At 41.4% G+C, this 15344-nt stretch overlaps 1 protein-coding gene across 13 annotated transcripts in view; it reads right to left on the bottom strand.

The window, feature by feature from the left end:
- Positions 1-15344, bottom strand: part of atp2b2 (ATPase plasma membrane Ca2+ transporting 2) — a 107468-nt gene that overhangs the window by 24281 nt on the left and 67843 nt on the right. For 8 of the 13 annotated variants that reach the window (XM_042088993.1, XM_042088989.1, XM_042088990.1 and 5 more), the window contains 6 exons: positions 10791-10988; positions 6137-6394; positions 5336-5461; positions 3923-4048; positions 3198-3230; positions 1949-2041 (listed from right to left, as the gene is read on the bottom strand). In XM_042088993.1, the coding sequence (XP_041944927.1) occupies positions 1949-2041; positions 3198-3230; positions 3923-4048; positions 5336-5461; positions 6137-6394; positions 10791-10988 (834 nt within the window). The remainder of the gene's footprint in view (positions 1-1948; positions 2042-3197; positions 3231-3922; positions 4049-5335; positions 5462-6136; positions 6395-10790; positions 10989-15344) is intronic. The other 5 variants (XM_042088983.1, XM_042088987.1, XM_042088988.1 and 2 more) reach the window with 3 other exon arrangements.

Here is a 15344-nt window from a genome sequence, read left to right as displayed (position 1 = left end):
ACACACTGACACTGAGGACATGCAGACCACCACCACACCCACACAAGGATGCGCATGCAACATCTCATTGGTCAAGGTAGAGAGGAGGGGTGGTATGTGACTAAAGCCTGATGCTAAAATGGGGCATACTTATACCTAATAACACATGACTGGACATTCACACCTCTCAAAACATGTCCCTATCTGTCATCTGCCAAAGCATCTTCAACTCAAACTCAAACATCAATTTTCCTCACTGAATATTTTCAATGTGGCATATCTTAAAAATGTATTAGTTCCAATGTGTTTTGATAAATAACGTATACATACAAGTCAGTCACATAAACCTCTGGCTTCAGACATACATGTATAAGACATTAAAACATATTCTGTACTGTCTTCCAAATTATCCATTTGCTATATACAGTAAAATACAAAAAACCAACTTGTTTTTTATGTTGGTTTTAGTTTAATATACGATGCCGAAGTATCATTTAAACTACTCTGACCTGTTGATGTGCATTGTACTCCATTAATGCTCATAAACTCCAAGAAATTCAACATGACTCTGCACATGAATCAAGTTTAAAGGAAGCATGTTAGCAATGAAATACAAAGTATATTAAGCCAACATGCTTGGGAAGTTTAAAGGTTGAGCATGCGAAAGGAACTGCCACAATATTCATTTCAATAGTAAGGAAGCCTATGATGTCAAACAGTTTTCAGCCCAATCTTTGTTGAAATTCCTAATATTTGTATTGATTGTATAGTGATGTGTTGTTGATTTCCCATATAAGTCACATTAACCTTCTAAACAATAAACAAGGCATATGCAGTCTCTATTTGATTAGTGTCATAATTAGTGCTGTTTTCACTTTGTTTTGTTTAACAAAATGTATTTTAAATATATTTAATATATTTAATCTCTACACGAGCCTCCAGAAAGGTATTGTCTTCTGCTGGGTACATATAGGGTAAATACAGTCCTAGAGGAATTGTACCAATATTTCATATTAATCCATGAACACAATGTGCCACAAAGACCAGACAATGATACAATACAAACATAAAAAACTGTCTATGCCATGGGCAGTCTTTGAAATAACAGGGCAACATCTGGATTAAATACCAAGAACAATACCAAAGCTAAGCAACCAACATGGAAAACAATGCTGGTGGTGTGGCATAAGAGGAATACTATTAGATGTTGCTTTCTATGAACCTCCGATGACAGTTTACACATACTGCTTAAATTATGTTTCTTAAAACTCTGCAGGTATTATTTTAAGGACAACAAAACGTAACTGCACCTCTAAACCAGTAGAGTGGCACTGAGACAAAGTATCAGGTTAAAGGTCACAGTAGTGCATGATTTAAGGTCACTTTCACCCTGATGCAACTTTTGTGCACATATAGTATTGCTCTCTTGATAACAAGAGATTTCAGGTGGTTGCTAATAATAATACAGTAAGATGTATAGTCTGGAAATTGGCAGAGGTTAGAATAACCATAAAGAATACTCAGAGAGACAGATGCATTCTTGGAACGGACATCATACAATGGACAAGGAAAAAAGGATTACTCGCCTTTGATTTCCAGTCACAAAACACTCTAATAGAGTACATAACCTGTGGATTAATGTCAACGAGTATGTGCCTATGTCCACAGCCAATAGAACACACACTTCCCTTCTTTTGTCAGGGCTTGCACACAAACTCCTGCAACTACAGTAACAACCAGAGAACCTCTTATTGTGGCATTCCATCTCTGAGAGTTGGGGGAGATGAGAGAAGGGGGGAACTGGAAGGGGGGATAACAGCAAGGAAAAAGGAGGAAATATTCACAACTTCCAGAGGCATGCATTTGTGAAGGGTTGTACAGTCAGCAGAGGGGGAGGACAGGAGAACTGAGGACAGGGAAGGAAAGGAAGACCCATGGGAAAAGAACAACGGAGGTCTTCTCAACCTACCATTGACTAGGCTGGCGTTACCAGGGGCATTTGCACCTGCAGCACCATCGGTGGCTATAGTTGCGATGGGGTGGGAGGAGGGATGGGAGCAGTCTAGCGAGTAATAATGGGCGAAAAAAAAGGATAATAGTGAGCAAAAATAACATGGTTAAGAGCTTCTTCACTATGATTAGTTAGCTGAGCTTGCTTCTTCAGTCAACTGCTTTCACCTAAAAGGGCTCGAGGGATGGCAATAATAGGCGTAACATTCAAAATGCAACATAAAACACAGTCACAAATAAAATGGATGAACAAAACAAAAAGAGTGTACACAGCACAACACAATGATCAATGGTACAACAATCAGCCAGAATTGACCAATACTTAGTATAAAAAAATCAGTATAAAAGGCAAAAATCATTTTGACTTGAGGGTTAGAGAGTGTATTAGGTGGAAGAAAATAATTTCATTTTATTTTCTAAAGGATACTTGAAGAGCATATGAACATTTAACCGTTTACAGTGATAGCTTGACCACCTGACATCTGGGAGCTAGAGCTTGTTTATCTCAAGCCTGCAAGCCATTTTATGCGTCATTTATAGACAGGATATAAAAGCTCTTTAGAGGATTACCTTAACAGAGATGGTCTAAACCTATCATGCTCGTTAGGAACAGAGGTCTTTTTAGTTCAGCAATACATTTTCCACTGACATTAATACACTACAAGGAGTAGTCATCTGTAATATATGCACACCTTTTATGAATATTGTTTTACTTTGCCCTTGTTAGAGTGACAATATTTAAAGATCTATGTTTTCACAAATTCACAGACAATTTGTAAATAGCACCTACAGCATAATTATAATACAACCATAAAAACCTTGCACATTTCTCAAAGGATAGAAAATAACTGAGACTTAGTGTCATGAATTCAAACTTGACAAAGGGGAGTGATTTGAAACGCTAAAACCGATTTGGTACAACCATTGATCAGGAGCTCTATGCAGGGGTATGAATGGAATGTGTTTCTGTTTAGACTTAAAAAGATGCGTTAGGGAGGCTCCTCTTTTTAAGTGGAGAATCACTGTGGCTAAAGCAGGGTGCCAAGGAGGAGGAGGAGGAGGAGGAAGAGGGGGAGGAGGAGGAGGAGGAGGGAGGAGGTTTAGTATGGTGATCACACGCTTACAGGAGGTTGAGTCGTGATCAGGTTTGGTGGAAGCCCCCGGGGTAAAAATATGGGATGGGCGAGTGGGAGTGAGACATACTCTACCTGTGAGCTGTTGGCCATCTTCAACTGTCTGACCTGCATGGTGGTATGTAGAATGACAGTCACACAAACAGGAGATGCACGTGTGTGGTGCACTCACAGATCAGATCAAACCCCATCTCTCACACTCTGAATCTACTGATTTTTGTGGTGTCTTTTCTCCTGTTTAGGACTGTATTTGGTTCATGACACAGCAATAGTATATATCTGTATATTAAGTGATCTTCAGATCTACACAGCACCTTGTCAAGGAATTCACATCCACAGAGCACAGCACGCTATGAGGAAACATCTATTCCAGAGTAAATGTCCAGTTCCTGTTTCTCACAAAGTTCACTGTACATCTGATTAATACACTGATCCGTTTGTGAGTGGATGTCACATTACAATCCCGCAAAAATCTGTCGACTGATGTTTCCACAAAAGAGGAGATTAGAGGCAAAACCTCTTTCATCACATTTATACCAGAGCTGATGAGATATGGTATACACACTAGTGTATTAAACATCTGGTGTCTGTCTGTTATCAGATTTCATAAAAGAAATCAAAATGTTTTACTTTATATCAAACACAGCCATATTTACCAAAACTACCTTCTTGGAAAGGGGCACTCTCCAGGATCTCAAAAAGGTCAGTTCCCCTGGATTATAATCAGAAGTGGACCAAAGCAATGGTGGGCCTTCAGTCCGAACGTGTGTCTTTAGAGCTGAGATATGAAGCAGACATACCTTTCTTCTCCTTCTTCTCCTCCTCCTCTCCACCGGCACCCAGCAGGGTGAAGATGATCCCCGTCTGGGAGTTCACTCCCACCGCAGTCACCACCATCCTCCCAGAGCCCTCCATCACATGAGTACCTGCAGGGTGGGCCAGCATGCCCTATCAGTTCAAATATGCAATGCAAAGGTAACACTGGCTAGGGGACTCGCAGCAAGAAATAACTGCAAACTCAACAGGGTCTATAATTAAGACTGCCCATTTAAAGAATGACTGTCTAAAGAAACAGAAGCATTGTCTGCAGTAGCAGGCAGTTATCAGGCTAAGATCAACGGGACAAGATGTTGGCAATGGCAAATAGAAACCACAAGGAGTACAAAGCTGCTTTATAAAACGACAGTAACAGAATGACAATCACTACTGGCTACAGCACCAGGGGCTGGCGCAAGCCTTGATAGAGATGTAGCTTGGCATCTGAGGAGCTTACAGCAAACAGTGTAAATAATGGCCATTAGATAACGACACAGACCACAAGGGCATTGCGTTATCAATAGCAGTCCCTTATTCAGAGAGATTAACACTGAACACTTCTTACCGCTATTAAGATATCTTAAAGGAAGCCCTACAATACTGTGTGCCTTTTAACCGGAGACATAAAACTAGACCTAGTTTACAATGTCTGTTTAACAACCAAGGTAGTCCTATGTTGAATGATTTCAGCAAGGGCAAAAGGGTTAAAGAAACACACCCTCTCCCATTCTCTTCTCCTCCTTTAATAAAGCTCACGTTATGATTTCCTGGTTTCTAGAGAAAGCCTTTATGAGGAGAATAATAATGGCAATGTCATCTTTTGTAGATGCCAGCAAACGTCAACTGAATTTATCATTTTTCATGAACATGTCTAATATGGCAACTGATTCTGCTCTCATTCTATTGCTTTTGCCCTCCATGTTCTCTGCCAAGATAATATTATTCATTTGAGTGGGTAGTTGTACCAGTCGACCTTGCTAGTCCCCCAGTGGCTCATTTAGTAGGAGAAGAAATATGGTGAAACTTATTAGAATGAACATGTCTAAGCTCTGTCTTTTATTTCACATATGTTTTTACTTTTATAACAGAGTGAAGTCAGTTGCATTCTTCAAGTCACCCATTAGAGCCAAAATACTGCAACAGAGCACAACAGAGTTTGACAAACACTGATTTTCTGCCTTTGTTTTTGCTAATGTTGTACTTTCGGTTCATCCATAAAATGTCAGCATATGACTAAATGTCAGGCCATTTAGATTTTTTTGTTCAATTAGTTTCCCATTTTGCCTATTTAGAAATGTCAATAAAGCGTAAAGTTCAAAATGTCTGCAAAACAGTCAATTATCTACAAACACAGGTAAGGTCAACAAAGTGTGAGTGAGAGTCTGCAGTACACTAACCAGACAGAAGCATGGGATCTTTGTCCGCAGCTTTCCGCACGTGGTCTGATTCGCCAGTCAGAGAACTCTCATCAATCTTTAGGTCGTTGCCCTGTATCAACACTCCATCAGCAGGAAGCAGGTCACCTTTAAGAAGAGACAGGAAACTCATTTGTTTGACATTCGCATTATTGGGTGGAAACTGTCTCCTTGTGTCTGCACTCCAGTAGCATTTGAAAATGTTTGCCCCTTTTCTTATCAATGCAAGGATTTCCCCATTAAAACCCTTTAAAACGGACTTAGCACCTAACAGATTGCAGGATGCATAAAGATCTATGTATGGCTCACAGGTTAAAAACAACTATGAGGCTGAGCTACACTGGTGTTCTCCAATCAGTAATTAGTGAATGCCTCTGAACTCAGTGGGTTTGAAACGTGTGGATCAGTCAAAAAAACATACCAATTAGTTCCTTGCCTCATTAAGCTTCATTACATATACATATTTTTAGATATACTAGAGACCCAAAGCTACAGCAAATTACCACATGGTTTCATTCTACTGCTGAAGGATACACTGTTCTCACAGGAGTTGTTCATGGATCAACTGTTGAGCTTTAATGGTTCAAATGCTTTGTGAAAAGCATGATTATAGTCAATGGAAATAGGACTGCAGAGGCTGCAGAAGAACTGCACTGATCCTTTGTCATATAAAGCAGCTATATGATATGAAACAACCTATTGCTACAGTAAGTTACTGTAGCATATTTCAAAAAACACATGTGGAAAACAGTAGTGTGTCAGTCAAAGAGAGGCAGTACGCACCATACTTGATTTGGGCAATATCTCCGACCACGATGTCAGCGACGGGCAGTTGGATGACCTGGCTCCCACGCACCACCTGGAACTTTTGTTCCTGCTCGATGCGACTCTGAAGTCCACGGAACTGCTTCTCTTTGCTCCAGTCATTAAAGGCTGTGACCAGCACCACACACACCACTGACAGCAAGATGGCGGCACCCTCTATCCAGCCGGCTTCAGCTTCCCCCTCATCCTCTGCCCCTGCAGCCGCTGATCCACAGCCTGCACTCAAGGAGATGTCAGACATTCAGTACATACTACTGTAGGTACAGGTATATATGTCAGACATTCAGTACATACTACTGTAGGTACAGGTATATATGTCAGACATTCAGTACATACTAGGTACTGGTATATATGTCAGACATTCAGTACATACTAGGTACACAGATGTACAGTATACAGTACATACATTGTATACAGATATTGTACATAGTGAGGATTGTCTAGTGATAAAACCCATAGAAGGCACACTCAGTGTGCCCGCACACATACAAAACATATCACATCTCTATGTTCTGTCATTTTGTCTTTTATACAAGCACTAAATAAGGTCTATAATCAAGTAAGATGATCAGCAATTAACTGTATTCAATTCATTCACCTTCTGGGAAATTGTGATTTTTTGCATGCTATGAAAGTATTTGTTAGCTTTGTTGGCGAGTAAAATGTAAGCGACATTTGCATTTAGAATTGTACTTTAAAGATAAAAAGCAATCTATTTAAAATGACTGCAGTGCAATTGGTATTTAGAGGTTTTCATTTTTTATTGTATTTAAAAGCAAAATGTCTGTGAAGTCATATTCCTTTGAGATCTTAAAACTTCTTCATCCTGTGATAAAAATAAATCTGTATTGTTACCAGAAGCAGAGTAAGTGAAAGAATATTCTCTAAAACACCACATACTGTATGTGATAGATATTTTGAGAATAGCCAGCTTGAGCTGTGCCTATGTGATGCCTTCAAACATATCCAAACAAATAACAACAATTAACAACAGACACAACAAGCAGGGTTTCCAGAATGTGTGGAGACATGCAGACCTGTAGACATCATGTGGACATAACGTGGTTAGGTTAACAATTTATCACACAAAGAATCTCGCCATATCTTTAAATCCTACACTAACAACAGTACACATGTAACCTCCACATTTACACGTGTGAGTAATTTAAGGCTCAAAAGTGTCCATTTGAACTGTGTGAAGCCTAAATCTATTTGGAGCACAATTATTGTAGCTTTTATTGTCACCACAATGCATTCAACCCATTTATCTGTGAAGCTCTAAAGGCAACATATTGAGCAAACCTGCTAAACGACTCTCAGCGGAGGGATAGTTCTACTTTACAAAGCACTAACACCATAGGAAGCCCTGATATATAACATAGAGGCAGCAGCTCTGTGTGGAAAATTCAGCCACAACACGGAATACAAATATTTTACAAAATTGGCCACAGAGGTATACTGTATAGTCTGCCTCAGTGAGATGGTGGTGGTCACACTTTCATTAGGCTGATTTGAAGTCGAGGTCAACCGCTGTGTAATAATATGCACTGATCAAAGCAAATGAGACGCTCTGGTGGGACCAGAGCACAGAGCTCAAATCATTTCATCATCAACAAGGGCATGTGTGCTGTTTAGAGTAAAAACATGTCAAGATCACCATTTTGCTCCAATAAGTTGAGAGTCCTTACCGTTATCTGAATTGTGACTACCCTACAGAAATGTGTCTTTAAGAGGTGACCACGAGGTATTTAACACATCAGTGCCATCATTACTGCAATGAGATGCCATTGTGGCTCCCATCAGCCCAAATCTCCCATCAGTGACTGCACTGCAGATCTCTTAATGTGACTTAATCCCCTGCAGCATGCTACTGCCTGCTAGTCTGTGGCCACTCTGAGTACAGTGTGTCCACCAGACTGTCAGGAGCTGTCCGTGGTGCTGAAGAGGAGACGCTCTCGGTTAGATAACCCAACTCAGCATACCACAGCAGGTCACCCGCATCAGTGGGCTGCCACTAATGAAGTCAGCCCTGTCACAAGCAAGTTTACATTTCCACAGAAAAATAAACAACAATTAGCAAGAGCTAAGGAACTCAAAACAGATTTCAGAGACCATTCAGTTCTATCATTTGTACTGTTTGTCATGTAACACTTTTATATTAAATGAACTTTGGCATTTGGTTACTCTGGGATCTACCATGGAGAATGCCCAATAAACAATTCCATGAAACAATGCTTTCTACAGTCATAGTTCTCACTGCCACACAGAGAAAAATGACATTTTCTTTCTGCAGAGGCCGCATTGATCCTAATGCGAGTGTGCTTATCTAGCCATGGCTAGCTGCAGGCAGAGACACTGTGATGGCATGATTCAATTTGAACACCAGGGATGTCTGGAAGCACAGACAGGCAACACAATTAATCTTCCTAAGGGAACATCAACAATGTCACTCTCCTGGCAACAGAATTAAAGTCTTTAAGAAAAATGAATACTACGACCAGAGTCGCTGTGCTGAGAGGCTGGAATGGCGTGTTATATTGTGATTGAAGTCATGTGGGATGCTGTCATCAAATACAAACATGCCTGCATCTTTCAAGAGCTATCAAAAGCTTGTCAAGGTGTCTACCAAGGAGAAAATTCTTACTGTGACATGGGAAACAAAATCTTTATTTATCACTCGCTCCTAAATGCCTTCTCAGCTAGGCCAAATAGAAAAGGATTCTCCTAAATGCCTTCTCAGCCAGGCTAAATAGAAAATTATATTTGTTTGTTTTTTACATTTTTTTACTGCCACCTGAGATAGGCCCTGGCCACTGAAGTGTAATTCATTTGGCCACAACAATTAAAATGCTCCAAAAATGCAGCAAGAGAAAGAGATAGCCTTCAGTGGCTATGCTGGTTCACCTTCAAATGGTTATACAGTATACCAAAGTAGAGTTACACAGTATCCTGAGGTATTTTAATATTCAAGCCCAGATATAGTAAACTTCACTGTCAAATACAGACAAGAAACCCATAGGAAACCCATGAAAGTTCAGCTTAATATCGAACCATAGCATGCAAATCCCGCAGATCATTAATCTTTTTAAAGCGATCCAAAATGGCTGCAAATGACTATGCAAATCCAGTAATTAAAACTAATGACATTCAGAGTATGCACATAACACATACTGATTACTGAAGTATGAGTGGGATTCAAAAGGATTCTGCAACAAAAGCCTCCAAACTGTGCAAAAGTACAGGAGAAGAGGATTTCCAGAGCAACTCCAGATTGCAGTCAGAAAGTATGCAGCTATTCAGACAAACACTTCATGACAGGCAAATGCAGGCAAGACATCTGTTAAGACTCAGATGGATCTGTGATTATCAGGCTCCTATTGTGGATAGGCAATTTGCATGTTAATGATAAGGAAGCCATTTTCCCTTCCTCTTTTATTTACACTGTGTGTACTACTTTTCGCATCAAATTTAGTCTCTCAGCCCAGAGACAGCATTTTAGCAATGCTACTAACTAAGACCAACAAGAGAGACATTCTGCTTTCATGAAGAGAAACCCTCATCTGGCACTAGTCTTCCAAATACTGTATGTTCAGAATTAAAGATCATTCTCAGCTCCTGGTATAATTGAATTTGGGACCATTACGATGATTGATATTACTTACTCAGCATCTCCCCCACACTTTCTTAATGGCCATGTCTTCATTGCACATTTTATAGCCGGCTGCTTTGATGTATGGCCTTCACCTAAAGGTTATTCCCCTGGGGCGGCCTTCATTAGCCTGTCCTCTCTCTCTCTCTCTCTCTCTCTCTCTCTCTCTCTCTCTCTCTCTCAAGAGTGCTTGTGCCATAAACCCAGCGCCCCCCAGGCCAACCTCCTCCACCCTCCAGTACTCACTCCCCTGACTTGTCTGAGAGAGCTCAGAATGCACAGTCACTCTTGTTAACAAGGCCTGCGGTGAGGTGCTTAAGCACAGCTCACAGTAAATATTCTGAGCTGCATATGAATGGTGCACTGATTTGCGTTTCCTGAGCGGGTGAACCCATCACTTTGCCTCATTTCTGTGCAAATGCTGCCCAGGAAAAACAATGATTATTTGTCCCATTGGGTGGTGGCACTGGCTATGTGCTTTAATATTTTCACTGTGATAAAAATGCTGGGGTTTACAGAATGCTGAAGGCTGTGTGAAGGAAACACTGTATACAAGCATAATGCCTGGATGAGGACTTGTCCAGTCCAGTCCAGTCCAAATGAGCTTCAATGGTCATGGAGTGAAACTAATAAATGGTTAGAGAGAAACTGACTCTGAAAAAGCTTCAACAGTATCCCTTCACCTTGATCATGGAACACCCCCTGAGACTGTTGTGAGACTGATGTCTGCCACTTCAGCATGGCAGTACATGTCTCACAACCACTCCTGTCCTGACCCCATATCATTACACTAACACATTTCAAGCACTGCCACTATTTGGAGAAACACCACCACATGGTCTAGGTTTAGTTAAAAAAAAAAAAGTTTGTTGCCACATTTAAAATATCAAAATGGTTGTCTCCAAGAATGTAAAACAAGCCGAATGCCTTTCATTACACAAAACAAATGTAGGAGCTACTCACCCTCAGCCCCCTCCCCTGGGGGCTGGTAGAAGGACAGCCCCAGTGAGATCAAGGCGGCGATTTCCAGGATGATGAGGGTCACATCTTGAAGGGCTTCCCATACTAACTGTAAGAATGTTTTTGGCTTCTTTGGAGGTATAAGATTTTGTCCATACACTTCTATTCTCTTTTCTAAGTCCGGTGCAACTCCTGCCAAACCTGCAGAGGCATGAGAAAATAAAAAATACATTTATTTATTTACCTGACACTTTCATCCAACACGACCAAATAAGGACTGACATTCAAGCTACAATGCAACCTTAGAGTAAAGATAAATAGTACCTTTACAAAGAGTACAAGATAACCAGAGGATGAGAGTACAGACGTTTAAGTGACAAACAGAGAATTAATCAAGTGACAAACCAGAAAAAGTCATTAAGATACTGTATAGTAGTGGGTAAAAAGAAAGTGGATGGTTAGTGTGAGGTAGGCAAGTTAGGTTTGTTACAACTCTAGTAGTTCTTGGTAACTTATTCCACCATCAAAGAAATACAAACAGTGATGTTTCATGTGACTACAGGTGACAATTTAGCCAATTAAATAGGCATTAAACAGTCACCTTCCTAGGCTTTATTTCAACTGTTTTCCATCACCAAACACTCAAACATTTCACTTGTAATCAGAAAGTCTGTCATAGTTACATAATTATGCAAGTAAGATGTAAGATGTGCATAGCAAATGTTGGACAACTCTTGGGAAAGGATGATAATGTATGTATTTGAAAGGTCAAGTCAGTGATCACATCTCAGGAAGACGGCATTTGCATCCACAAGGTCAGTGCATGTTTGTTAAAGCCTGACTCCCAACAAAGAATATCCAAGGCTGATGTTTCAAGGCTTGATTTATTTTATTTCAGCAGTTAAGAAATGAAGTTATCCAAGAATAAATCTGCGCCTTTTAAAATGGCTATACTAGTGTTGGTGTGCAGGCTCTAAACAGAATGCAAATCACAAAACCAACACTACAGCTTGCACTCACAATATACAGAATAGGCAGAGTAATCCACTCAGGAATTTTTTAATGGCTCATCAAACTACATGCCCTTATTTAACATGTTGTGCAAACATTTTTGGTGACCCCCCATCCTATGTGTTTACCTTTTGAGTGTGAGCTTCAAAATTAGCAGTTAACAAATGACACAAACTTGAAGAATTTTGCCAAGAATAAGTAAGGCACAGGGCATGGTGTCCATGAGTTTCAAAACGCCGCAATCTTCCTTTCTCTTCCACTCCCCTTCTCCCAGGCCCTCGTGTCCTCCACAGCCTCCAATTATGCTGCTGACTCACCAGCCAGGGCGGAGCTGTGCTCTTATATAATGCATTTGTGAGAGCGGGCCCTGGCCTCTGCCCTTCCCTCCTCTGCAGATCCCATGTGCCATGCAAATCATCCCTGTGTTAGCAGCTCTCTAGCAGGCTCAAGGCACACTTAACTGTTAGCTCAGAGATGAAAAACATAGAAAAGTGACATAGAGTTCAACTGCCAGGATTCAACCCTTTTCTGACGCCCCATGCTGCAGCTCAGAAGAAGATATCACTCTAGGATATTTCGCTTTGGAATAGTCCATCCGCTGGATACATTTCAACTGACATTTCGCATCAAAACTTAAAGCAGCAGTATAAATAGGCTTATCAATATGATCGTCACACAGCTAAAGGGCACATTATGCTGCAAATGTCAAATCAGGGAAGCGTGACTTCCCTGTAGAATTACAACAGCTGACACTGAACTAAGTGTGAATTCATTGCCCAACTTCAATACAAGTATTACTGCATTAGTCTTATATAGTTGCTGCCTGCCTGAGTCAACGAAGTTAATGTTAGATATACTACTGAATAAAACTGAACAGTATCGCATCACCCTAACTTATAGAATATATCCATTATGCCCCTACCATTATACACATGCACATCTGTTGTCATATGACAATAGAACAGGTTCCTTACATGTCAGAATATTACCTTGAACTAAGAGAGTTTTTTAGAGCTTTCTCATGCGAATGGAGTGCACTGCTGGCACTTAACCATTCCTTCTGTGGACATACTGTATGTTTACAGGGCAATTGATAGCTGGGATATGATACAGGCTTCCACTAACCCCTCTGCAGATGATTCAAGACCCCATAGCTGGGGTGTCTGTACAGCCGCTGAGAAAATATAACACCTGCCCAGACCACAGAAGCCATTAGGGCTCATGCCAACAAGATAAATTGACTTTAAATGTGGACCAACAGCAAAAGAAAAGACATTTTGGAGAAAAAAAATGGGGACTGCTATCACCAAGACTATACTACTGAGAATAGCACTGTATATGGCTACAGTATGGAATTCTTGTTTTGTAGTCTGGAAACACTCTTTGAGAGTTGTTGGGTCTCATGTTAAGATAAAATGCATGATAAGGAGCCATTTGCTTTTGTAATACCTGCAGCGCCCCATTGCTAGCACTTTACCAAACTATTAGCATACATACATACCACTAAAGAGCGTTCTGTATTTATGCATCTGTACAGTAGCACTACATGAAGGAATAAGTCTTATGGAAGTATTATGGTCAAACTGGACGCTGATGAGCAATGAGCTGCAACTAATCTTAGCATCAAGGGGATCTATGAGCAGTCACAGCGGTGGGCTGCTGTAGGAAATCCATCGTTGTGTCAATCTTCTCATTTGCACATAAACAAATCACTCAAGCCTATAATGAATGAAAACAGCAAATGCAAATTTGAACAAGAAGCTGATATAATACACATGCCTCTGTCCCAGGCCAACACCAGAGCAGATAATTCTATTGGACAGCATTCAGAATACTGGCACATTATTGGCAGCGATAAACTGTGGCCGGCAGCTGGGCAAATGTGATTGGGCGTGGGCCCTTGTTTTCTCAGGTCCCTGATAAACAGGATTTGTGGAAGTCTGCTATTTCAGTGGCCTCATCTGTCCAGCTGCGCTCTGCTGATTTTGAGTCTCGGAGCGGCCAAACCTGGCCAGGAACACCGGGAAACTGTCTGTGTTTTTGTAACGCACCCCTGCTGCCATCAATGCTTTTCAGGGATTAGAGCTTCAATATGAATTTGCTGTCATTTAGCTGCCTGGTCCAGTGAGGCATGTCAGGCCGCCACTGCAACACCAGTGTCCTTGGCTTGGTCAAGAGGAAAGCGCAGGCTCTTCACCACTATAGAGAGAGTGGATATTTATGAAAATGAGGACATTCACTTCAGGACAAGGACTAGGGAATCCGTTTTTAAAATACACATTTTATTTATATCATGATTTAAGTACATAATGTGATAGGGTGTCTTGCTGTATCTTTTCCCCAAATGCTTTAATGATAAAGAGAACTGAGCCAATCGGAAATAAGTCCACCTCCACACAAAATAGATGATGTGAAAGGGAACAGAGTAGGGTGAAGTTGCCTGGAAACACCAGCTTCCTCTCCTCCATAACACACACACACACACACACACACACACACACACACACACACACACACACACACACACACACAAGAGCATGGATATAGTGTGTTGCTGTATGTGTGGGCAGCTTAGTGGCAGAGGGGCGGTATTGGGGAGGAGGGGGATAAAGGCAAAAACACCCCATGTCCAAATAAAAATGAGCAGCCAAAAATAGCCTCATTAAGCATTCCCTTTTTAATTGTGCCTGAGCATGCGTGGAGATCCTCTCATTGATCTTGCCCCCACGCACTCCAGCACTCCAGAGCGCCGCGTGTTTCCCACGGCCCGGCCCACCGCTATGTGCTGCGGGGCTGAGCAGAGCAGAGCCGAGCAGAGCCGCCCTCTCATTGGCTGAGCCCCACCGCACTGAGCACGGCTGACACCGGCCTCGCGCAGTCACCCAGCGCTGCCATAGCAGCTGAGCATCACTCACGGAGACGCTGCGCTCCTCAGCCAGCCACTCTCAATTAACAGAAGCAGGTCAGCGGTCACACCCCAGCCTGCCCGCAGAGGCTCCCCCAGCCAGCGCCCAGTGGGGCGCACGCACGACGAGACCAGGACCGCCAGGGAGTCACGGGAAATAAGCTGGGAAGTTGGGAGCTGTGAGGAAGTCTGAATATGCAAATGGTGCGTGTGTGGGTTTTATGAAACTGGTGTGCTGATGTTAGCAGGGCGATACAAGCTATGTGTTATGAATACATAAAGCATGTCATCATAGCAAGCCTTACACTGAAGCCAAGCCATTACCCAGCAGCAGAATTTTCAAGGAGATATGAATATTAAAGTATAAAAATTCCATGTGCATTTTGGACCGAGTTCCAATTTCCTACAAAGTGCCTGTTTTATTAGGCATTTAAGAGCTCACAGCACAAGAAATATGACTACAGTACAGTATTCGTCATCTCCTTGATGTTAATTGAACAGTTATTGCACCATTTTGTTACTTGGCTTCATAAAGTACTTTGTAAAAAACATTACTGAGCTCTTGTGAGTGCTGCCGCACACAAAACACTAAACATACATTTAAACTAAATTAAAATATTAACTTCAAAACAGTCAACATA

Source organism: Alosa sapidissima, chromosome 4 (assembly GCF_018492685.1).
Source record: "Alosa sapidissima isolate fAloSap1 chromosome 4, fAloSap1.pri, whole genome shotgun sequence".
NCBI lineage: Eukaryota > Metazoa > Chordata > Actinopteri > Clupeiformes > Clupeidae > Alosa > Alosa sapidissima.
The sequence above is the reverse complement of the archived record's forward strand: the minus strand, read 5'-3'. Positions and strand labels throughout refer to the sequence as shown.